Raw genomic sequence first — 22,920 nt, 5'->3', positions numbered from 1 at the left:
TACTTCCATGAGAGCACTTGCTCCTTTCACTGATGAGGGCTTCTCCTCAGCTCCTGGGACTTTCACAGTACAGCTGGAAACCTCTGAGACTCCATCATCCCTCCCTGGCCCCACAGGTAAATACCAGTCAATGGTATTTGGAGCATGGTTGATGAGTGTAAACATCTCTGTTTACACTCTGTTAGAGCATGATTGATGAGTGTAAACATCTCTGTCATTATTCACTCAACTAAAGATGGAAATTCATAGTAAATGTAGTAACCATAGGTCAACCAACCCAGTTCATTTAGCACTGCCTCTGTATCAGGACCTGGATATACATCAGGGAACAAAAAAAGAAAAACATTGCCCTCAGTGAGCTTATATAATTGTGATGATGATGATGGGGGTGGCGGTGATGATGATTGCAGTGGTGGTGGTGGTGGTGATGATGGTAAGGATAATGATGATTATGGTGGTGGTAATCATGGGAAGAATGATGGTGGTGGTGGGGATTACAATTGACAATAATTATGGGGATTTTGACAATAATTATAATAATAATGATGATGATGACGGTTGTGTTGATTGTGGTGACGATGTTGGAGTGGTGATGATAACAAGGGTGATGATGGTAAAGATGATGATGGTTGTTTGGATGATGACAGTAATGTTGCTGGTTATGATGGTAATGATGGTGTGATTATGGTGATGATGATGATGTTTGTGGTGGTGTTGATGTGGATTATGACATTGGTGATGGTGAGGATGACAATGATGATGGCGATGGTGATTATGATGACAATGATCGTGATGATGATTATTCAGATAATGACAGTGATGGTGATTATGATGGTAATGATGATATGACAATGGTGATAATGATGTTTGTGATAGTATTGATGGGGATTATCGTGGTGGTGATGGTCGTGGTGCTGATGCTGACAATAATGATGATGATGATGATGATGATGATGATAATGGTGATGACAAAGGTAACAGGTAATATCTGATATTTTTCAGCACTGAATATGCACCAAAAGCTGGGCTCAGAATCTAACAAGTATTATTTAATATGCTTTTTAAAAAAATAATTTCTATCAAGAAGGGCACAGAAACCTTTAATTTTGTCATTCATTTTAAATTCTGATGCATATGATTAAAATAAACTTATTGCAAACTCTTCAAGTCTATTGCAAAAGTCGAGAAACTTGAGTTTGCAATAGACTTATTTTTAACTATATGCAACAGATTAAAAATACAAACAAACACAATAGTGTTTGTTTCCCACGTTTTACTACAGCCACTGGCCCTCTCCTGCTGCCATTCACCCTCAATTTTACCATCACTAACCTGCCGTATGAGGAGGACATGCGTCGCCCTGGCTCCAGGAAGTTCAACACCACGGAGAGGGTCCTTCAGGGTCTGGTGAGACCCCTGCCCACCTTACTCTGCCCCTCCCACCTTACCTGGTCCCAACAACATCACCCATGCCAGGGCCATGGAAGAAAATCTCATCCATCTCCCCCAGAGACACAAGCCCTGCCCACTGGTGCCAGCTGCACTGGCCAAACTTGTGCCCCACCACTATGTCCCCAGCCCTCCTAGTCACCTCCCTCTTCCTCTTCCACAGCTTATGCCCTTGTTCAAGAACACCAGTGTCAGCTCTCTGTACTCTGGTTGCAGACTGGCCTTGCTCAGGTGAGACTTTAGAAGAGCTAGCCTAGCTGCCCCAATTGTTCCTAGTCTCAAAGAGTTTGGATTGTTTTTTTTCCTGCCATCCCTGTGAATGTCCTCACAACAGATGGAATTCAGGAAGCAATGGCTTCAAAACTAATCTGTCTCCTGATACCATCAGCACCACCCCAATCAACTGAGAGACTCTGCAGAGTCCATCAGGAGAATTGTGCTTCTACCTTGGTCATCCCTCTGAATTCCCTCCTTTCCACCCACCTCCCTTTCCTCCAGTTGTTAAATTCTGTCCCCAGGATTTCTCACAAGACAAACATGCCTCATCCACTTGCTTTCATCCCCAATTCCAGCTCTTCATCTGTCTCATGTCTGAGTACTCTTGTCTCCACGCCATGAGAATGCAGGCTTCACCTTGCAGTTTTATAAAAAGTTCTTGCATCTATGACTCTGTTCACAGTCCTGGGCTGGCTGGCAGCTGGGACACTCAGAGAATCTAAATGTGACTTATTACCTCTTTCCCAGGCTTCTCATTTCCTCTGGCCCCTTCCTGTCTGGCCCCAGGAAATCTCAGAACTCCTCCCGAGGCAATTTTTAAATTGTTATTTGTTTCATCTGCCCTCCCCAGGCCTGAGAAGGATGGGGCAGCCACCAGAGTGGATGCTGTCTGCACCCATCGTCCTGACCCCAAAAGCCCTGGACTGGACAGAGAGCGGGTGTACTGGAAGCTGAGCCAGCTGACCCACGGCATCACTGAGCTGGGCCCCTACACCCTTGACAGGCACAGTCTCTATGTCAATGGTGAGCAACTTTGATGTGATTGGAGTCTCTTCCTCCTTGCTGGACAGCCTCTATTCTCTGGCCTGAGGTCACACTTCCCGTCTGGCTATTGAAGGCTCAGCCATGTTGTCTGTACGTGGTGGCTAAGGTCAAAACCTCATGGTTTCTTCTTCATCTCAGACTGAATTTACCCTCAGGATCTGCTTTCTAAATCTGAGGGTGCTGATAGAGAATCTTCAATGGCCCGTGTTCTGGGAAATTCCTTCTGTTGCACCAGGGTACCCCACCACTCCCTTAACACTTACCCACTCTCCTCCCTCCATCTCAATGCAGGTTTCACCCATCAGAGCTCCATGACGACCACCAGAAGTGAGTATTAACTGATGTTCCAGTGCTCCTGATCCTACACCATAAAGGGCAGGAGCTTACCTCTCCTTCTATGCCCCTGTATCCTCTTCATGAGGGAAGGAACTGAGAGAGCACAAGTTATTCCCCTTTCCCTCTGGCCCAGCTCCAGATGGAGAACCTGCTGAAGCCCCACATGCAGCAAGGGCCATAAATACTCCTACCTGCTGGTGTTTCTGCCGTGAGAGGGTTTGCTGCTTTCACTAATACAGCAAACCTTCTCCTCAGCTCCTGATACCTCCACAATGCACCTGGCAACCTCGAGAACTCCAGCCTCCCTGTCTGGACCCACGAGTGAGTACCATTCAGTGCCATCTCTATTGCAGCACGCCTGAGGAGTGTCAACATCTTTGCCATTTTATTTTATTTTTTTTCTTTTTTGAGACGGAGTTTTGCTCTGTCGCTCAGGCTGCAATGCAATGGCGTGATCTCAGCCCACTGCAACCTCTGCCTCCTAGGTTCAAGCGATTCTCCTGCCTCTGCCTCCTGAGTAGCTGGGATTATAGGTGCATACCACCATGCCCAGCTAATTTTTATATTTTTAGTAGAGATGGGGCTTCACCATGTTGGTCAAGCTGATCTCGAACTCCTGACCTCATGATCTGTCTGCCTTGGCATCCCAAAGTGCTGGGATTACAGGCGTGAGCCACTGCACCTGGCCTACAACTCCACCATTTTCACTCAAATAAAAATGAAAGTCCTAGTGAATTTAGTGATGACAAGTCAACCAACAAATTTTATTGAGTGTCGGGCTTCTTCAGGGCCCTAGGGATAAGACAGGGGACACAAAAGAAATAAAAATCTCCGTCCTCAGGAAGGTTATATTATTGTGATGATGATGATGATAGGGGTGATGGTGATGATGGTGGTGGACATGATGACAACAATGATGGTGTTGTTGATGATGTTGATGATGATGATGATGGTGGTGATAGTGGTTTTGATGGTGATGATGATAGTGGTGGTGATGATTATGGGAAGGATGATAGTGGTGGTGGTGATGTGATGGTTCTGATGGTAATTGACAATGTGATCATGATGTTGACAATGAGGATAATGATGGTGGTGATAATGATAATGATGATGATGATGGTGGTGGTGATGGTGGTTATGATGCTAAGAATGATATGATAATGGTGTTAGTGACCATGTGCTAGTGGTGATTATATGGATGATGATGGTTGTTGTGGTGATGGTGTAATGAAGATGATGGGTGGGGATCATAGGGATTATGATGGTCATGGTTTTGGTGCTGATGCTGGTGGTGATGACAATAATAATAGCTATGGTCAGAGTGTTGCTGATGTTGATGATGATCATGGTGTTGGCAAAGGCAGTAGATAATGTCTAGCAGTATGGCATACCGAATATGCACCAAGAGCTATGCTTAGCATCTAACTACTATTATTTAGTATGCTCTATGAAAATTATCTACCATTATAGTGAAGGGAGGCATGAAAACCTTTTATTTTGTCACTTTAAGTCATGTTGCATATGTTTATAAACAGTTCTATCACAAATTCTTAAGTGTTAGTCTACTTTTGAACACTGTTTATTTCCCATCTTCACTGTAGCCGCCGGCCCTCTCCTGGTGCTATTCACAATTAACTTCACCATCACTAACCTGCAGTATGAGGAGAACATGCATCACCCTGGCTCTAGAAAGTTTAACACCACGGAGAGAGTCCTTCAGGGTCTGGTAAGAGCCCCACTTACCTCATTCTACCTCACTCACCATGTTTAGTCCTGCCCACCTCACCTATTGCAGAGCATGGAAGATCTAACCTACCTCATCTTGCCCCCAGATATGCATGCTCCAACCACTGATGCCAGCCCCACCAACTGTTGCCAGCCCTGCCCACCTCCCTTCTACCACACCCCTATGACTTCAGTCCTCCCACTCACCTCCCTCTCCATCCTCCACAGCTCAGGCCTGTGTTCAAGAGCACCAGTGTTGGCCCTCTGTACTCTGGCTGCAGACTGACCTCTCTCAGGTGAGAACTGAGAATAGCCAGTCTGACTGATCTGAGCAGTTTCACCTGGTTCCCTTCTGCACTCCCTGGAGATGTCCGCAGCACAGGTGGAATCCAGGAGGCAGTGGCTCTAAGACCAGTGTGCTTCCTGATCCTACCACCTCCCACCTCAACTGAGAGATGCAGAGCCATCAGCAAGACTGAGCTTCAACCTTGGTCATCCCTCTGAATTCCCTCCTTTCCCCTACCTGCCTTTCCACAAGTTGTTAAATTCCATTCCCAGGATTTCTCCCAAGAAAAACATGCCTCATCCACTTGCTTTCATCCCCAAACCTAGCTCTTCACCTGTCTCAAGTATGAGTTCTTCTTACCCCATGCTGCAAGAATGCAGTTTCCACTTTGCAATTTTATAAAAATCCTTGCATCCATGATTCTGCTCATAGTTGCTGAGAGTCAGTGCACTCAGAGAATGGAAGTATGGCTTCTCACTTCTCTACCAGGCTTCTCATTTCCTCTGGCCCCCTCCTGTCCTGTCCCGTGGGATCTCAGAACCCCTCCCTAGGCAATCCATGTATTGTCTTTCCCCAATCTTGCCCTCCCCAGGCCCAAGAAGGATGGGGCAGCCACTAAAGTGGATGCCATCTGCACCTACCACCCTGATCCCAAAAGCCCTGGGCTGGACAGAGTGCAGCTATACTGGGAGCTGAGCCAGCTGACCCATGGCATCACTGAGCTGGGCCCCTACACCCTGGACAGGGACAGTCTCTATGTCAATGGTGAGTAGCTGTGATGTGGTTGGAGTCTCTTCCTCCTTGCTGGGCAGCCTCTACTCTCTGTCTTGAGGTCACACTCCCTGCCTGGCTATTGAATGCTCATCCATGTTTTCTGTATGTGATAGCTGAGGTTGGAACTTCATGGTTTCTATTTCATCTTGGACTGAGTTTATCCTCAGGATCTGCTTTCTGGATCTGAGGGTGCTGATAGAGAATCTTCAATGGCTCGTGTTCTGGGAAATTCCTTCCATTTCACCAGGGTACCCTGGGCCCTATATAGTTCCCCACCACTCCCTTAACCCTTACCCACCGTAGGGACCAGCCCCACAGTGTCAGTGGGTCTCTCCCCATGTGCGGCGACGAGAGAGTGTAGAAATAAAGACACAAGACAAAGAGATAAAAGGAAAGGCAGCTGGGCCTGGGGGACCACTACCACCAATGCGCAGAGACCGGTAGTGGCCGCGAATGTCTGGCTTCACTGTTATTTATTGTATACAAAGCAAAAGGAGCAGGGTAAAGAATGTGAGTCTTCTCCAATGATAGGTAAGGTCACGTGGGTCACGTGTCCACTGGACAGGGGGCCCTTCCCTGCCTGGCAGCCGAGGCAGAGAGAGAGAGAAGACAAAGAGAAAGACAGCTTACGCCATTATTTCTACATGTCAGAGACTTTTAGTACTTTCACTAATTTACTACTGCTATCTAGAAAGCAGAGCCAGGTGTACAGTATGGAACATGAAGGTGGACTAAGAGCATGACCACTGAAGCACAGCATCACAGGGAGACGGTTAGGCTTCCGCATAACTGCAGGAAAGCCTGACTGGTGTCAGGCCCTCCACAAGAGATGGAGGAACAGAGTCTTCTCTAAACTCCCCCGGGGAAAAGGTGACTCCCTTTCCCTGTCTGCTAAGTAGCGGGTGTTGTTCCTTGACACCTTTTGCTACTGCTAGACCATGGTCCGCCTGGCAACGGGCATCTTCCCAGATGCTGGCGTCACCGCTAGACCAAGGAGCCCTCTGGTGGCCCTGTCCAGGCATAACAGAAGGCTCACACTCCTGTCTTCTGGTCACACCTATGTCCCCTCAGCTCCTATCTCTGTATGGCCTGGTTTTTCCTAGGTTATGATTATAGAGCAGGGATTATTATAATATTGGGATAAAGAGTAATTACTACCAACTAATGATTAATGATATTCATATATAATCATATCTAAGATCTATATCTGGTATGACTATTGTTGTTTTATATTTTATTATACTGGAACAGCTCGTGTCCTCGGTCTCTTGCCTCGGCGCCTGGGTGGCTTGCCACCCACAACCCACCCTCTTCCCTCCCTCTCTATACAGGTTTCACACAGCAGAGCTCTGTGCACACCACTAGCAGTGAGTATCCACTGATTTCCAGTGCTCCTGATCCTACACCATGCAGGGCAAGAACTGACCCCTCCTCACATGCCCCTGTGTCCTCTATGAGCAAAGGAGCTGGGACAGCACAAGTTACTCCCTTTCCCTTCTGGCCCAACTCTCTTCAGAGAGAGAGCCAGCTCAAGCCCCACATGCAGCAAGGTCTATAGATACTCCTACTTGCTGGCATTTCTGCCATGAGAGGGTCTGACACTTTCACTAATGAGGCCTTCTCCTCAGCTCCTGGGACCTCCACAATGGACCTGGGAACATCTGGGACTCCAGTTTCTAAACCTGGTCCCTCGGGTAAGTACAAATCAATTGCATCTCTGTTAGAGCATGCCTGATGACTGTCAACATCTCTGCCATTTTCGCTTAAAGATAAAAAAATCCTAATGAATCTACGGATGAGGAGTCATCTAACAAACTTAATTGAGCGCCTAGTTTCTGCAGGGCTTTAGGGATAAGGAAGGGGACATAAAACAGTTAAAAATCTCTGCTGCAAGAAAGCTTATTTTATTGTGAGGGCGATGGGGATTGTTGGTGGTGAAGTTACAGGAGATGATGACAATAAGAATGGTGATGCTAGTGATGATGACGGTGATAAGAATGATAATTATGAAGATGGTGGTGGTGATGATGATGATGATGGTGGCAGGGGTTATGATGGTGATGCTGTCATGATGATGACAATGGTGGTGGTGATTATGGGAAGGATGATAGTGGTGTTGGTGATGGTGGTAGTTTTGGTAGTGATTGACAATAGTAATGACGATGTTGACAATGAGAATAATGATGATGGTGGTGGTGGTGGTTATGATGGTAATCATGTGATGATGATAAGGACAGTTGTGGGGGTGATTATGGGAAGAATGATGGTGGTAAGGATGGTGGTGGTTGTGGTAGTGATTGACAATAGTGATTGTGATGGTTACAATGATGATATGATGATTATAAGGATGATGGTTGTGATGGTGGTGGTGGTGATGAGAATAATGATGATATGATAATGGTGTTGGTAATCATGGTGATGGTGATCATGATGCAAATGACGATGATTGTGGTGGTGTTGATGATGATGATGATGGTAGTGGGGATGCTAGAGTCATCCCCACCACAGTTTTGGTCATGATTTTGGTGCTGATGTGGGTGGTGCTGATGCTGGTGGTGATGACAATAATAATAGTGAGGGTCACAGTGTTGGTGACATTGATGATGACAATGGTAATAATAAAAGTAGCAGATAATATTTAGTATTATAGAACTCTGAATATGCACCAAGAGGTATGCTAACTACTACTATTATTTAGTAGGCTTTGTTAGAAACTTCTATCGTTATAGTCAAAGGACGCATGGAAACTTTTTATATTATTCTCTTTAAATCCTGTTGCATATGTTTAGAAGTAGGCCTTCTGGAAATGTATAAAGTTCTCCACTTTTGAACATGTTGTTTCTTTCCCACCTCCACGACAGCTGCCAGCTCTCTCCTGGTGCCGTTCACTCTCAACTTCACCATCACCAACCTGAGGTATGAGGAGAACATGCAACACCCTGGCTCCAGGAAGTTCAACACCACGGAGAGGGTCCTTCAGGGCTTGGTAAGAGCCCCGCCCATCTCACTCTGCCCAGTTCACCTTGTCTAGTCCCACCTATCTCACTCATGGCAGGGCATGGAAGAAGATCTCACCCACCTCCCCTCACACCCAGAGACATGAGCCCCCATTCACTGATGCCAGGCCCGCCTACTGGTGCCAGCCCCAATGACTAGTCCCCTGCCCCTACCCCCTCAGCCATCCTACTCACCTTCCTCTCCCTTCCCCACAGCTCAGGTCCCTGTTCAAGAGCACCAGTGTTGGCCCTTTGTACTCTGGCTGCAGACTGACCTTGCTCAGGTGAGACCTTAGAATTGCCAACCTGGCTGCCCCAATTGTTCCCAGTCTTCATGAGTTTGGACTTCTTTTTTCCTGCCCTCTCTGTGGTTGTTCTCCTCAAAGATGGAACTCGAGGAACAGTGGCTCCAAGACTAACCTGTCTCCCAGTATTACCACTGCCCTCTGCCATCCCACCCAAATTGACTGAGAGTTTCCACAGAGTCCATCAGCAGGATTGGACTTCCACCCTGGCCATCCCTGAGTTCCCTCTTTTCTCCCCTCCTCCCTTGCCTTTAGGTGTTAAATTCTCTAACTAGGATTTCTCTCAAGACAAACATGCCTCATTCACTTGTTTAATTCCCAATTCCAGCTTGTCACCTGTCTCAAGTCTAGGCTCTCCTGTCCCCATGCCATGAGAATGCAAGAGCCACACGTCAATGTTAGAAAAGTTCTTGTATCCACAAGTATGTTCACTGTCCCAAGCTGGACAGTAGTCAGTGCACTCAGAGAATCTAAGTGTGGCTTCTCATCTGTGTACCAGGCTTCTCATTTCCTGTGGCCCCTTCCTGTCCTTTACTCAGCAATCTTGGGACTCCTTCCTAGACAAAACTTCATTATTATTTCCCTCACCTGCCCTCTCCAGGCCTGAGAAGGATGGGGCAGCCACTGGAGTGGACGCTGTCTGCACCCACCACCCTGACCCCAAAAGCCCTAGGCTGGATAGAGAGCAGCTGTATTGGGAGCTGAGCCAGCTGACCCGCAATATCACTGAGCTGGGCCCCTATGCCCTGGACAATGACAGCCTCTTTGTCAATGGTGAGCAATTGTGATATGGTTGGAGTTTCTTCTTCCTTGCTGAGCAGGCCTCTACTCTCTGTCTTGAGGTCACACTCCCTGCCTGGCCATTGAAGTCTTGGCCATGTCGTCTGTATTTGATGACTGATGTGAGCTTCACCGTTTCTTCTTCATCTTGTACTGGAGACCTTCATCCTCATGACCTTCTTTCCTGATCTGAGGGTGCTTATATAGAATCCTCAAAGCCCATGTTCCCTGAAACTCCTTCCATTGCACCATGGTAGCACTGACCCCTTTTGGTTCCCCACCTTTCCCTTAACCCTTACCCGCTCTCCTCCCTCCCTCTCTATGCAGGTTTCACCCGTCGGAGCTCTGTGCCCACCACCAGCAGTGAGTATTCTACTAACATTCCAGTGGCCCCAATCCTACTCCAAGCAGGACAGGAGCTGACCCCCTTCTCCTATGCCCCTATATCTTCTTCATGAGGGAAGGATCTGAGAGGGCACAAGTGATTCCCTTTCCCTCTGGCCAGCTCCAGAGAGACACTAATCTCAAGCCCCACATGCAGAAATACTCCTATCTGCTGGCATTTCTGCCATGAAAGAGCTTATGTTGCTTTAACTAATGCAGGCTTCTCCTCAGCTCCTGGGACCCCCACAGTGTATCTGGGAGCATCTAAGACTCCAGCCTCGATACTTGGCCCTTCAGGTAAGTACCAGTCAATGGCACCTCTATTAGACTATGCATGATGAGTGTCAACATCTCTGTCCTTTTCACTCAAATAAGATGAAAAATCATAGCAAATTTACTGATGATGAGTCACCCAACAAACTTCTTTGAGCATCCACTCTCTGCCAGGCCCTAGAGATAAGGCAGGGAACACAAAAGAGGTAAAAATATCTGCCCTCAGAGAGCTTCTTATATTTTGAGGATGATGTGGGATGGTGGTGATGATGATGTTGCTGGAGATGATTACAATAATGATGGTGATGCTGATGACCATGATGTGATGATGATGGTGATTATGAAGATGATGATGATGATATTGATGATGGTCGTAGTTTTGACAGTAATGATGTGATAATGATGATGATGATAGCGGTGGTGGTGATTATGGGAAGGATGACAGTGGTGGTTGTGGTGGTGATTGACAGTGTGATGGTGATATTGACAATGAGGATGATGATGATAGGTGGTGGTGGTGGTTATGATGGTTAAGGATGATGTGATGATGGTGTTGGTGATCATGGTACTAGTGGTGGTGATGTGGATCATGATGGTTGTGGTGGTGGTGGTGGTGGTGATCATGATGATGATGATGATGGTGGTGATCGTTATGATGGTAAGGATGAAACAGTGATGGTGTTGGTGACCATGTTCCTGGTGGTGATGGTGCAAGTGATGATGTGGATGATGATGGTGATGGTGGTGGGGATGATAGGGATTATGATGATCATGGTTTTTGTCCTGATAGTAGTGGTGATAACAATAATGAAAGTGATGGCCACAGTGTTGGTGATGATGATGATGGTGGTGATAACAAAGGTAATAGTATCTAGTATTATGGAACACAGAATATGCACCAAAGGTTATGCTCACATCTAACTATTATTATTTAGCATGCTCTATGAAAAACTTTGATCGTTATAGTCAAGGGAGGCATGAAAACCTTCTATTTTATCACTCTCTTTAAATCTGGTTGCATATATTTAGAAATAAGTCTATTACAAACTCTTAAGTGTTCTCTACTTTTGAACATAGTGTTTATTTCCCACCTCCACTACAGCTGCCAGCCATCTCCTGATACTATTCACCCTCAACTTCACCATCACTAACCTGCGGTATGAGGAGAACATGTGGCCTGGCTCCAGGAAGTTCAACACTACAGAAAGGGTCCTTCAGGGTCTGGTGAGAGCCCTCCCACCTCACTCTGCCCTGCCCACCTTGTCTTGTTCCACCTACGTCACCCATTCCAAGGCATGGAAAAAGATCTCACCCACCTCCCCTCACCAGAGAGATAGCCCCGCCCCCTGATTACAGCCCCTCCCACCTTACATCTTCCTTGCTTCTATGTCCTCAGCCATCCTACTCACCTCCCTCTTCCTCCTCCACAGCTAAGGCCCTTGTTCAAGAACACCAGTGTTGGCCCTCTGTACTCTGGCTGCAGGCTGACCTTGCTCAGGTGAGAACTGAGAATAACCAGTCTGGCTGCCCCAAGTGTTCCCAGGCCCAAGGAGTTTGATCAGATTTCTTCCTTCCCTCCCTGTGGAAGTCTTCAGCACAAGTGGAATTCAGGCATTGGTGGCTCCAGGACCAACATATCTCCTGATCCTACCATCTCCCCTATCAATCGAGAGAACTTGCAGGGCCCATCAGCCAGATTGGACTTCTACCTTGGTCATCCCTCTGAATTTCTTACTTCTCCCTACCTCCCTCTCCTTCAGGTGTTAAATTCTCTTCCAAGGTTTCTCTCAAGATAAACTTCCCCCATCCACTTGCTTTCATCCCCAATTCCAGCTCTTAATGTTTCTCAAGTCTGGGCTCTCCTATCTCCATACTATGAGAATGCAATTTTATAAAATTCTTGTATTCCTGACTCTACTCACATTCCCAGGCTACCTAGAAGTTGGTGCATTCAGAGAATCTTAGTATGGCTTCTCACCTGTCTACCAGGATTCTCATTTCCTCTGTCCCCTTCCTGTTCTGCCCCCAGGAATCTCAGAATGCCTCCCTATAGGCAATCTATTTAATGTCATTCCCCTTATCTGCCCTCCCTAGGCCAGAGAAGGATGGGGAAGCCACTGGAGTGGATGCCATCTGCACCCACCACCCTGACCCCACAGGCGCTGGGCTAGACAGAGAGCAGCTGTATTTGGAGCTGAGCCAGCTGACCCACAGCATCACTGAACTGGGTCCCTACACACTAGACAGGGACAGTCTCTATGTCAATGGTGAGCAGCTGTGATGTGGTTGGAGATTATTCCTCTTTGCTGGGCAGCCTCTTACTCTCTGACTTGAGGTCACACTCCCTGACTGGCCATTGAAGTCTTGACTGTGTTGTCTGTGTGTGATGACTGATGTCTGAACTTCAAAGTTTCTTCATCTTGGACTGAGTTCATCCTCAGTACCTTCTTCCCTGCTCTAAGGGTACTGATAGAGAATCTTCAAAGGCCCTGTTCCTTGAAACTTCTTCCATTCCACTAGGGTATCTGTGACCCCCATTTGATTCCACACCTCTCCCTTAACCCTCACCCACTCTCCTCCCTCCTTCTCTATGCAGGTTTCACCCATCGGAGCTCTGTGCCCACCACCAGCAGTGAGTATTCAACGGATGCTCCAGTGGCCCCAATTATACGCCAAGTAGGGCAGGAGCTGTCCCCTCTTCCTATGCGCCTATGTCCTCTTCATAAGGGAAGGGGCTGGGAGGGCACAAGTTATTCCCTTTCCCTTCAGGCCACCTCTAGAGAGAGACTCAGCTCGGGCCCCATATGCAGCAAGGCCTGTAAATAGTCTTATTTGCCGACCTTTCTGCCATGAGAGGCTTGGATGCTTCCTCTGAAGAGGGCTTCTCTGTAGCTCTTGGGACTACCACAGTGGACCTGGGAAACTCTGGGGATCCATCCCTTCTACTGGTCCCTTGAATAAGTACCAGCCAATAGCACCTCTGTTAGAGCATGGATGATGAGTGTAAACATCTCTTCCATTATTCAGTCAAATAAAGATGGAAATTCTTTATAAATCTAGTGATGATGAGCCAACTAACAAACTTTGTTGAGCACTGTGCCAAGCCCTGGGGCTCTGCCAAATCCTGGGGATATGGCATGGATCATGAAACAATTAATAATCTCTCCTCTCAGAGAGCTATTTTTATGATGATACTGATGGTGGCGATGATGATGATGATTATGATCATGATGACAATGGTGATGGTGGTGGTGATGGTAATGATGATGGCGATGTTGGTAATTATGGTGGTGATTATGACAATAATGATGGTGATGGTGACAGGGATGGTGATGATTATGATGGTGGTGGTGATAACAAAGTTAATAGATAATATATGAACTTACTGGGTACTGAATATGCACAAAAGTGCTATGCTCAGTGTTCAACTAGTACTATTTAATATGATTTCTAAAAAAAACTTGAGTTATTATAGGCAAAAGAATCATGGGAACTTTTTATTTTGTCACTCACTTTAAGTCCTGTTGCATATTTTTTTAACTCAATTGCAAGCACAGTTTCTCTGCTTTGAACATTGTGTTTATATCCGGTCACCCCACTAGTGCATAAACCTGCTGATTGGAGCAACTGTGTCTTACTCCCTTGTGCTTCCCTAGTGTCTGCTTCAGGACCTTGTACATGGTAGATCGACAGATTTAGATCTACAGGAAAACATGGATTTTCCTAGGGAAGGAAGGAATGAAGTATGCTTTCTTATAATGTATGGAAACTTTCCTCTTCTGCCTTGGTTCAACTTTAGTGTCTGCCAGAGTTTACACTGGGAAACTATATGGCATGTGCTCCACTCCCTCATCCATGACAGACATCATTAATTGATTGCAGCATTCATGGCAGACATCACCAATTGATAATAGCGTTCATTTTCTCTCAGTTCAAAACAGCTTCAGAATGGCTACTAAAAAAAAAAAAAAAGAAAAAAAAATCAGTCACTACCAATTGAGTTGGAGCTGACTCAGGATTATGGGACAGAATTCAAGAGAGTTAGGTTCCTTGATGATGTGTAGTTGGCTCTTTGGTTTTCCTAGAAGGCTCAACTCAGGCTCAGCTTGGTCATTGCTGATATCCTTTCTTCCACTTGGTCGATTTGGCTGTTGATACTTGTGTATGTTTTATGAAGCTTTGTGCTGTGTTTTTCAGCTCCATCGGTTCATTTATGTTCCTCTCTAAACTGGTTATTCTAGTTAGCAATTCCTTTAACCTTTCATCAAGGTTCTTAGCTTTGCATTGCATTAGAACATGCTCCTTTAGCTCATCGTACTTTTTTATTGCCCATCTTCTGAAGCCTACTTCTGTCAATTCATCCATCTGATCCTCCAAACAGTTCTGTACTCTTAATGGAGAGGTGTTGTGGTCATTTGGAGAAGAAGCACTCTGGCCTTTTGGGTTTTCAGCATTTTTTTGTTGATTCTTTCCCATCTTCGTGAGTTTTGGTTTCAGGCTTTGAGGCTGCTGATCCTTGGATGGGGTTTTTGTGGGGGTCTTTTGGTTGTTGTTGTTGATGATGATGCTGTTGTTGTCACTTTCTGCTTGTTTTTCTTTCAATAGTCAGGTCCCTCTTCTGTAGGGCTGCTGCAGTTTGCTAGGGGTTCACTTCAGGCCCTATTCATCTGATTTGCTCCTATACCTGGAGATGTCACTCAAGGAGGCTGGAGAGCAGCGAAGATAGGTGCCTGCTTCCTCTGGGACCTCTGACCTCGAGGGACACCAACCTCATGCCAGTAGGATCTCTCCTGTATAGGGTGTCTGACAACTCTTGTTGGAGGGTCTCACCCAGTTGACTGGCATGGGGAGCAAGACCCATTTAATGAAGCACTTTGTCCCCTGGTGGAGAGGGGGTGCTTCATTGGGGGGAAACCACACGTCTGGGCTGCCTGGATTCCTCAGAACTACCAGGAGGAGAGGCTAAGTCTGCTGGTCCGCAGAGACTGCAGCCATCCCTCCCACTAGGAGCCCAAGCCCAGGGAGTCCAAATTCTGTCCCTGAGCCTCTGGCTGGAGTCATTGGAGATCCTTCAGGGAAGCTCTGCCCACTGAGGAAGGATGGGTCGGGGTTAGCCCTGAAGAAGCACTCTGGCTGCAGACTGCCACAGCCGGTGTGTTGAGCTGTGGGAACAAGTCTTGGGACCAAGCCATCCAGCCTACCTGGCTCCAGCAGGGGACAAGCGCAGCCTGGAGCTATTGAAAGGGGTGCCGCCCTTCCCCTGCTCAGGGAGCTTAGCGTGTTAGGCAGTCATGACTCCCAGTGCTGGCTGTCGCCCCTCCCCCAAGGAACGAAAAAGACTTAGCAGGCAGCCGCAGCCAGTGCTGGTCGCCCCTCACCCGGGGAGTTCCGTAGGCTTAGGCAGATTCCAGCTGTAAGAATCTGCGCGTTCTGGGGTTGGGACACTAGGTCCCAGTGGCATGGGTTTGCGAGTGGGATCTTCCAATCTGTGGGTTGCACAGTTCCGTGGAAAAAGCACAGTTTCCCCAGCTTGGGTAGCCCGCTCACTCATCATCTCCCTTGGCTGGAGGGACGGGATTCCCCTTCCCCGTGTGTCTCTCAGGTGGGCCACCACAACACACTGCTTTTCCTTCTCTCCGTGGGTCACTGCCAGCCTTCTAGTCAATTTTGATGAGGGAACCTGGATATTTTGGTTGCCAGGGAAGGATTCACACACTTATTATGGTTTTTTTCAATGGGAGCCTCCAAGCGCTGCTGCTTCTAGTAGACCATCTTGACCCCTAGAGTCACATCTATTATTTTTTGATTTTTTGATTATGGCAATTCTTGCAGAAGTAAGGTGGTATCACATTATGGTTTTGATTTTCATTTCCCTGGTCATTAGTGATGTTGAACATTTTTTCATATGTTCATTGGCCATTTGTATATCTTCTTTCGAAAATTGTCTATTCATGTCCTTAGCCCACTTTTTGATGAGATCGTTTGTTTTTTTTTTTTTTTTGCTAGTTTGTTTGAGTTCGTTGTAGATTCTAGATATTAGTTCTTTGTTGGATATATAGATTGTGAAGATTTTTTCCCATTCTGTGGATTGTCTGTTTACTCTGCTGACTGTGAAGGAAAAGTTAATTTCTTATACGAATTTGTCTCACTCCTACTTCCAAATGAGATCCTGGGTTTTTTCTTTCTGTTAATCCTTCACAATACTTCTCCCACTTTTTTGAACTTATTTGTTTATATTCTGTTGTCTACTTCTCTTTTATAGGAATGTAACTTCTTATGGGCTTTCTCTATTATACCACATGTGGGGTTTTTACACTTGATCTTAGCCAAAAGGCCGAGAAGCGATACATGTGGGGTTGTTTTGTTTTGTTTTGTTTTTGTCCTCGGATCCATTCTCCAACCTTCCTGTGCTCTGTGGGATAGACGTCTGACGCATGAAAACTACATTTCCCAGGCTCCCATGCTAACTAGCTTCCTGTTAGGTTCAGCCAACAGGAGGCATTGATGGGACAATGGTGGGCGGGGCTATGGAAGGGCCAGAGTATTTCTTTACCCCGCCCCCCTGCTCCCCTTCAAATGTTCCTGGAGCAGTGTAGGACCAATTCCTTATATATGGAAGGAAGGCAAGGTGGATAGATGGAAGGAAGAAGTGACAGATGGAAGGGAGAAGTGATGAATGGAAGGAGGAAGGGAGAGAGGATGGATGAGTGAATTGAAGAAAGAAAAATGGATGAAAGAAAAAAAGGAGGAAGAAAGATGGATAAGTAGATGGAAGGAAGAAAAGAGAGGTGTAAGGAAGGAAAGATAGATGATGGATGGATGAATGGATCGGTGGGTGGATGGGTGGGTGGATGAATGAGTGGATGGATGAACAGATGGGTGGGTGAGTGGGTGAATGGATGAATGGATGGATGGACAGATGGATGAACAGATGGGTGGGTGGATGGAAGGATGGATGGATAAATGGGTAGGTGGATGGATGGATAGATGGATGGATAAGTGAATGGATGGATGGATGGATGGATGGATAAATGGATGGATGGATGGGTGAAAGGAAGGAAAGAAGTGAGAGAAGGAAGAGGAAGTATAGATAGATGATAGAAGGTACAATGAAAGGAAGGAAGCCAGCAAGAAAGAAAGGATGAATTAATAGAATGAAATATGGAAGGGAAGAAGAAAGGATGGAAATAGAGAAGGAGAGAAGGAAGAATGAACAGAAGGAAGTTCAGGAAAGAAAGAAGGAGAGAAGGAAGAATGAACAGAAGGAAGTTCAAGAGTGATGAAAAGAAGAAAGGCAGGGAGAGAAGGAGAGGTAAACTTTTCTTCTAGAGGTTTATCTTAAACCTTAGCTTGGCCGGGCGCCGTGGTTCACGCCTGTAATCCCAGCATTTTGGGAGGCTGAGGCGGGTGGATCATGAGGTCAGGAGATCGAGACCATCCTGGCTAACACGGTGAAACCCTGTCTCTACTAAAAATACAAAAAAAAAATTAATCAGGCGTGGTGGTGCACGCCTGTGGTCCCAGCTACTCAAAAGGCTGAGGCAGGAGAATGGCGTAAAACCTGGGAGGCGGAGCTTGCAGTGAGCCAAGATCGCACCACTGCACTCCAGCCTGGGCGACAAAGTAAGACTCCGCTCAAACAAAAACAAAACAAAAAAACAAAAACAAAACAAAACAAAACAAAAAAACCTTAGCTCATATTTCCATAAAGTTCCACACAGAGGGAGTGATTAGAAAGCATTTGCTGATATGTTTTATATAATAAACATGTACACCATATTGACCTGTGTGCCCAGCAGTGCTTACACGATTTACAATGATTAACTTGTTTAAGCTTTATAACAACTGTTGAGGCAGGAATAATCATTGTGAACCATTGTCATCTCATTTTACAGATGAGTAAACTGAGGTGCTGAGAGGTTGGTTATGGCTGCAAAGATTGTTGGCCATGTTAACCAATGCATAGAAGATTAGCATACCTGGTTGTGAGTGCAGGAGAGAGAGAGAGAAAGGGAGAGACAGAAATGGGAGAAAGGCAGAGAAGGATCTATGGGGAGAGAGGAAGAGAGAGAGAATAAATTTTTTTTAAAAGGCCAAAGTCATGACTTCTGCATCAGTGTGGTAATATGGAGTCTTTACCCTGGGAAAGATCAGAACCATTGGTAACTTTTTACAGAATCTTCCCTTCCTGCATTTGGGTAGAAGGACCCCATCTGGACATACCAAATCATTAAGCACACCCTTACTGGCTGCTGGAGTTGTCTCCATTAAAAGTCACCGTTGGGCTTATTGAGAGGCGGACACAGGGTCCTTGGAACACACTGCCCCCACCCTGCCCCATACCACCCCCCACCCACCCATCATCTTCCCCAAGAGCTTCATCTCTCTCTCTCTCTCTCTCTCTCTCTCTTTTCCCCCTGCCCTAGCCGGGGTGGTCAGCAAGGAGCCATTCACACTGAACTTCACCATCAACAACCTGCGCTACATGGTGGACATGGGCCAACCCGGCTCCCTCAAGTTCAACATCACAGATAACGTCATGCAGCACCTGGTGAGAGGCCTGCCTCCCCCTGCAGCCCTGCCATGCCCATCCTAGGGCTGTTGCCTGCCTGCCTCTGACCAACCTGGGCTCCCCTCTCCCTCTGCAGCTCAGTCCTTTGTTCCAGAGGAGCAGCCTGGGTGCACGGTATACAGGCTGCAGGGTCATCGCACTAAGGTAAGAAACTCCCCCACCCACAGCACACCACCAAGAACTTAGAGTTCTGACTGGGAGGTCCCTCTTGGGTTGGGGTGGGCTATGTATTTTTTTAGTCTTTTTATCTTTCCTTTTTTTTTTCTTTTTGAGATGAAGTTTCACTCTTGTAGCCAAAGCTGGAGTACAATGGCACAATCTTGGCTCACTGCAACCTCTGCCTCCCAGGTTCAAGTGATTATCCTGCCTCAGCCTCCCGAGTAGCTGGGATTACAGGCAGGCACCACCATGCCTGGCTAATTTTTTTTTGTATTTTTAGTAGAGATGGGGTTTCTCTGTGTTGGTCAGGCTGGTCTCGAACTCCTGACTTCAGGTGATCCGCCCTCCTCAGCCTTCCAAAGTGCTGGGATTACAGGCATGAGCCAGCACATCCAGCCCCATTCTTTTTTTAAAATGGATTTAAGGAGTGCAAGTGCAGTTTTTGTTACATGCATATATTGCATAGTGAAGTCTTCAGACAGTAGACTTCCAGACAGTAGCTTTTGGTGTATCACCCGAATAGTGTACATTATACCCATCAAGTGAGGTTCCCCACCCTTCTCCCACTCTCCCACCTTTCTGAGTATCCAGTGTCTGTTATTCCACACTCCATGTCCATGTGTACATGGATCTGGAGTCTATGCTCCCACTTATAAGTGAGAACGTATGGTATTTGACCATGAGCTAATGGACATGGAGTCCATTGGCTCCCACTTATAAGTGAGAACATGTGGTATTTGACTCTCTATTTCTGAGTTGTTTCACTTAAGATAATGGACTCCCATTCCATTCATGTTGCTGCAAAAGACATGATTTCACTCTTTTTATGGCCGAATAGTATTTTGTGGTATATATATAAACCACATTTTCTTTATCCAGTCTTCTGTTGATGGACACTTAGGTTGGGTCCATGTCTTTGCTATTGTGAATAGTGCTGCAATAAACGTACACGTGCAGGTGTCTCTTTGATATAATGATTTCTTTTCCATTGGGTAGATCCCCAATAGTGGGATTGCTGGGTCAAATGGTAGTTCTACATTTTTGTTCTTTGAGAGATCCTCATACTGTTTTCCATAGAGATTGGGCTAATTCGCATTCCCACCAACAGTGTATAAGAGTTCCCTTTTCTTTTATTCTTACCAGCATCTGGTTGTTTGGTGTTGGTTGGTTGGTTTTTGTCTTTTCAGTAATAGTTATTCTGACTGGTATAAATAACTTTTTAATTTATTCATGACAGTTTGACTTTTGACATATAAAAATTGCTTGCATTTAAAGTGTACAACGTGATATTTTGGTATACATTGTAAAATGATGGCCACGTTTCAGCTAATTAATATATCTATTACCTCTACATAGTTATCATGTTAGTACTTTTTGACCAACATCACCCCATTTGCTCCTCCTCCCAGCCCCTGGCAACCACCATCCTACTCTCTGCCTCTGTGAGTTTGACAATTTTAGATTCCACCTATAAGTTAGATCATGCGGTATTTGTCTTTCTGTGCCTGGCTTATTTCACTTAGCCTAATGTCCTCCAGCTCCATCTATGTTATCCCAAGTGGCAGGATTTTCATCTTTCTTATATATTTCATTGTATATGTGTATGCTACATTTTCTTTACCCATTCATCCATTGAAGGTCATTGAGCTTGTTTCCATATCTTGGCTATTTTGAATAGTGCTGCAATGAAGAGAGGAGTGCAGATATCTCTTTAAGATACTGGTTTCATTTCTTTTTTCTTTTTTTTTTTTTTTGAGACAGAGTCTCACTCTGTCACCCAAGCTGGAGTGCAGTGGTGCAATCTCGGCTCACTGCAAACTCTGCCTCCTGAGTTCAAGCGATTCTTGTGCCTCAACCTCCCAAGGAGTTTTGCTCTTGCTGTCCAGGCTGGAGTGCAGTGGCGCGACCTTGACTCACCACAGCCTCCGCCTCTCGGGTTCAAGTGATTCTCCTGCCTTAGCCTCCCAGGGTAGCAAGGATTACAGGCACCCAACACCACACCAGGCTAAATTTTTTTACATTTTTAGTAGAGACGGGGTTTTGCCATGTTGGCCAGGCTGGTCTCAAATTCCTGGCCTCAAGTGATCCACCTGCCTCAGCCTCCGGAAGTGCTGGGATTTTACAGGCATGAGCCACCACACCTGGCCTCATTTCCTTTATATATATATGGGTTGAGCTATTCTCAGAGGGTCCTTTTCTGCATCTATTTAAGAAAATCACATTTCTTAATATTGTAGCAAAAATACATGTAACATAAAGTCTGCCATTTTAACCATTTTTAAATGTACAATTCAGTGACATTGATTATATTCACAATGTCATACAGCCATCACCACGATTTATTTCTAATACTTTTCCATTGGGTAGATCCCCAACAGTGGGATTCCCAGGTAAAATGGTAGTTCTGATTTTTTTTTGTTCTTTGAGAAATCTCCATACTATTTTTCATTTGAGGCTGTACTAATTTACATTCCCACCAACAGTGTATAAGAGTTTCCTAGGCCAGGCACGGTGGCTTATGCCTGTAATCCCAGCACTTTGGGAGCCCCAGGCAGGCGGATCATGAGGTCAGGAGATCGAGACCACCCTGGCTAACACAGTGAAACCCCGTCTCTACTAAAAATGCAAAAAATTAGCCAGGCATGGTTGCGGGTGCCTGTAGTCCCAGCTACTGGAGAGGCTGAAGCAGGAGAATGGCGTGAACCCAGACGGCGGAGCTTGCAGTGAGCCAAGATCTCACCACTGCATACTTCAGCCTAGGCGACAGAGTGAGACTCTGTCTCAAAAAAAAAAAAAAGTTTCCTTTTCGTGCATCATTGCCAACTTGACTTTTTTGGGTCGGTTTTCACTCTCATGGTATTTACTAGATACTTCTCCATTTATATTTTTACTCAACCCATGCCCATGGCACCACTCCTCTACCATTCCCACCAACCATGTATAAGAGTTCCTTTTCTTGCATCCTTGCCAACTTGACTTCTTTGGGTCACTTTGCACTCTCTTGGTATTTACTATTTACTTCTCCATTTATATTTTTACTCAACTGATGCCCATGGCACCACTCCTCTGAGGCAGGTGCTGAGTACTAGAGTGATAAGACAGATGCTGTCCCTGTCCTCACCCAGTGGAGATGAACAGATGCTAAACAGGAACATAAATATCTAAGTAAAGTGGCTTCAAATGGAGTAAAGTGATATGAAACATAAATAAATAGCTAGTGATGGGAAGAGCAACTTTACCCAGGATGAATCTTGGGCTGTGTCCCAAATGGCCATGAAAACTGTTCCAGGTAGGGAGAACAGCATGAGAAAAGGTCTTGAGGTGCAAATGAGCTTGGCGTGTTCTAAGAACAGCAAAGAGGCCAGTGTGGCTGGAGCAGAGAGAGAGCAAGAAGGAAAGAGAGAGAGGATGAGACTCAAGACATCAGCAGGGTCAAAGGGCCTTGGAGGACTTGGATTTTTTTTTTTTTAAGACAGAGCTTTGTTCTTGTTGCCCAGGCATGATCTCGGCTCACCACAACCTCCGCCTCCTGGGTTCAAGTGATTCCCCTGCCTCAGCCTCCCAAGTAGCTGGGATTACAGGCATGTGCCACCACACCTGGCTAATTTTGTATTTTTAGTAGAAATGGGGCTTCTCCATGTTGGTCAGGCTGGTCTCGAACTCCCGACCTCAGGTGATCCACCCTCCTCGGCCTCCCAAAGTGCTGGGATTATAGGTGTGAGCCACTGCACCCAGCCTGGATTTTTTTTTCTATATTGTGGTAACATACACATCATATTAAATTTATCATTTTAACTATATTTCCCATTCAGTGGCATTAAGCACATTCACATTATTGTG

At 46.0% G+C, this 22,920-nt stretch overlaps 1 protein-coding gene across 1 annotated transcript in view; it reads left to right on the top strand.

Moving 5' to 3' along the window:
• Positions 1–22,920, top strand: part of MUC16 (mucin 16, cell surface associated) — a 220,729-nt gene that overhangs the window by 182,924 nt on the left and 14,885 nt on the right. The window contains exons 76-97 of the mRNA XM_058425754.1: positions 51–116; positions 1,283–1,407; positions 1,613–1,680; positions 2,297–2,469; positions 2,782–2,817; positions 3,082–3,147; positions 4,428–4,552; positions 4,780–4,847; positions 5,430–5,602; positions 6,943–6,978; positions 7,240–7,305; positions 8,473–8,597; positions 8,824–8,891; positions 9,514–9,686; positions 10,020–10,055; positions 10,308–10,373; positions 11,452–11,573; positions 11,780–11,847; positions 12,444–12,616; positions 12,946–12,981; positions 18,776–18,900; positions 18,998–19,065. Coding sequence (XP_058281737.1) covers positions 51–116; positions 1,283–1,407; positions 1,613–1,680; positions 2,297–2,469; positions 2,782–2,817; positions 3,082–3,147; positions 4,428–4,552; positions 4,780–4,847; positions 5,430–5,602; positions 6,943–6,978; positions 7,240–7,305; positions 8,473–8,597; positions 8,824–8,891; positions 9,514–9,686; positions 10,020–10,055; positions 10,308–10,373; positions 11,452–11,573; positions 11,780–11,847; positions 12,444–12,616; positions 12,946–12,981; positions 18,776–18,900; positions 18,998–19,065 — 2,062 coding nt within the window. The remainder of the gene's footprint in view (positions 1–50; positions 117–1,282; positions 1,408–1,612; positions 1,681–2,296; positions 2,470–2,781; positions 2,818–3,081; positions 3,148–4,427; positions 4,553–4,779; positions 4,848–5,429; positions 5,603–6,942; positions 6,979–7,239; positions 7,306–8,472; positions 8,598–8,823; positions 8,892–9,513; positions 9,687–10,019; positions 10,056–10,307; positions 10,374–11,451; positions 11,574–11,779; positions 11,848–12,443; positions 12,617–12,945; positions 12,982–18,775; positions 18,901–18,997; positions 19,066–22,920) is intronic.

Source organism: Hylobates moloch, unplaced genomic scaffold, assembly GCF_009828535.3.
Source record: "Hylobates moloch isolate HMO894 unplaced genomic scaffold, HMol_V3 SCAFFOLD_12, whole genome shotgun sequence".
NCBI lineage: Eukaryota > Metazoa > Chordata > Mammalia > Primates > Hylobatidae > Hylobates > Hylobates moloch.
This window is presented reverse-complemented; position numbering and strand designations above follow the sequence as displayed.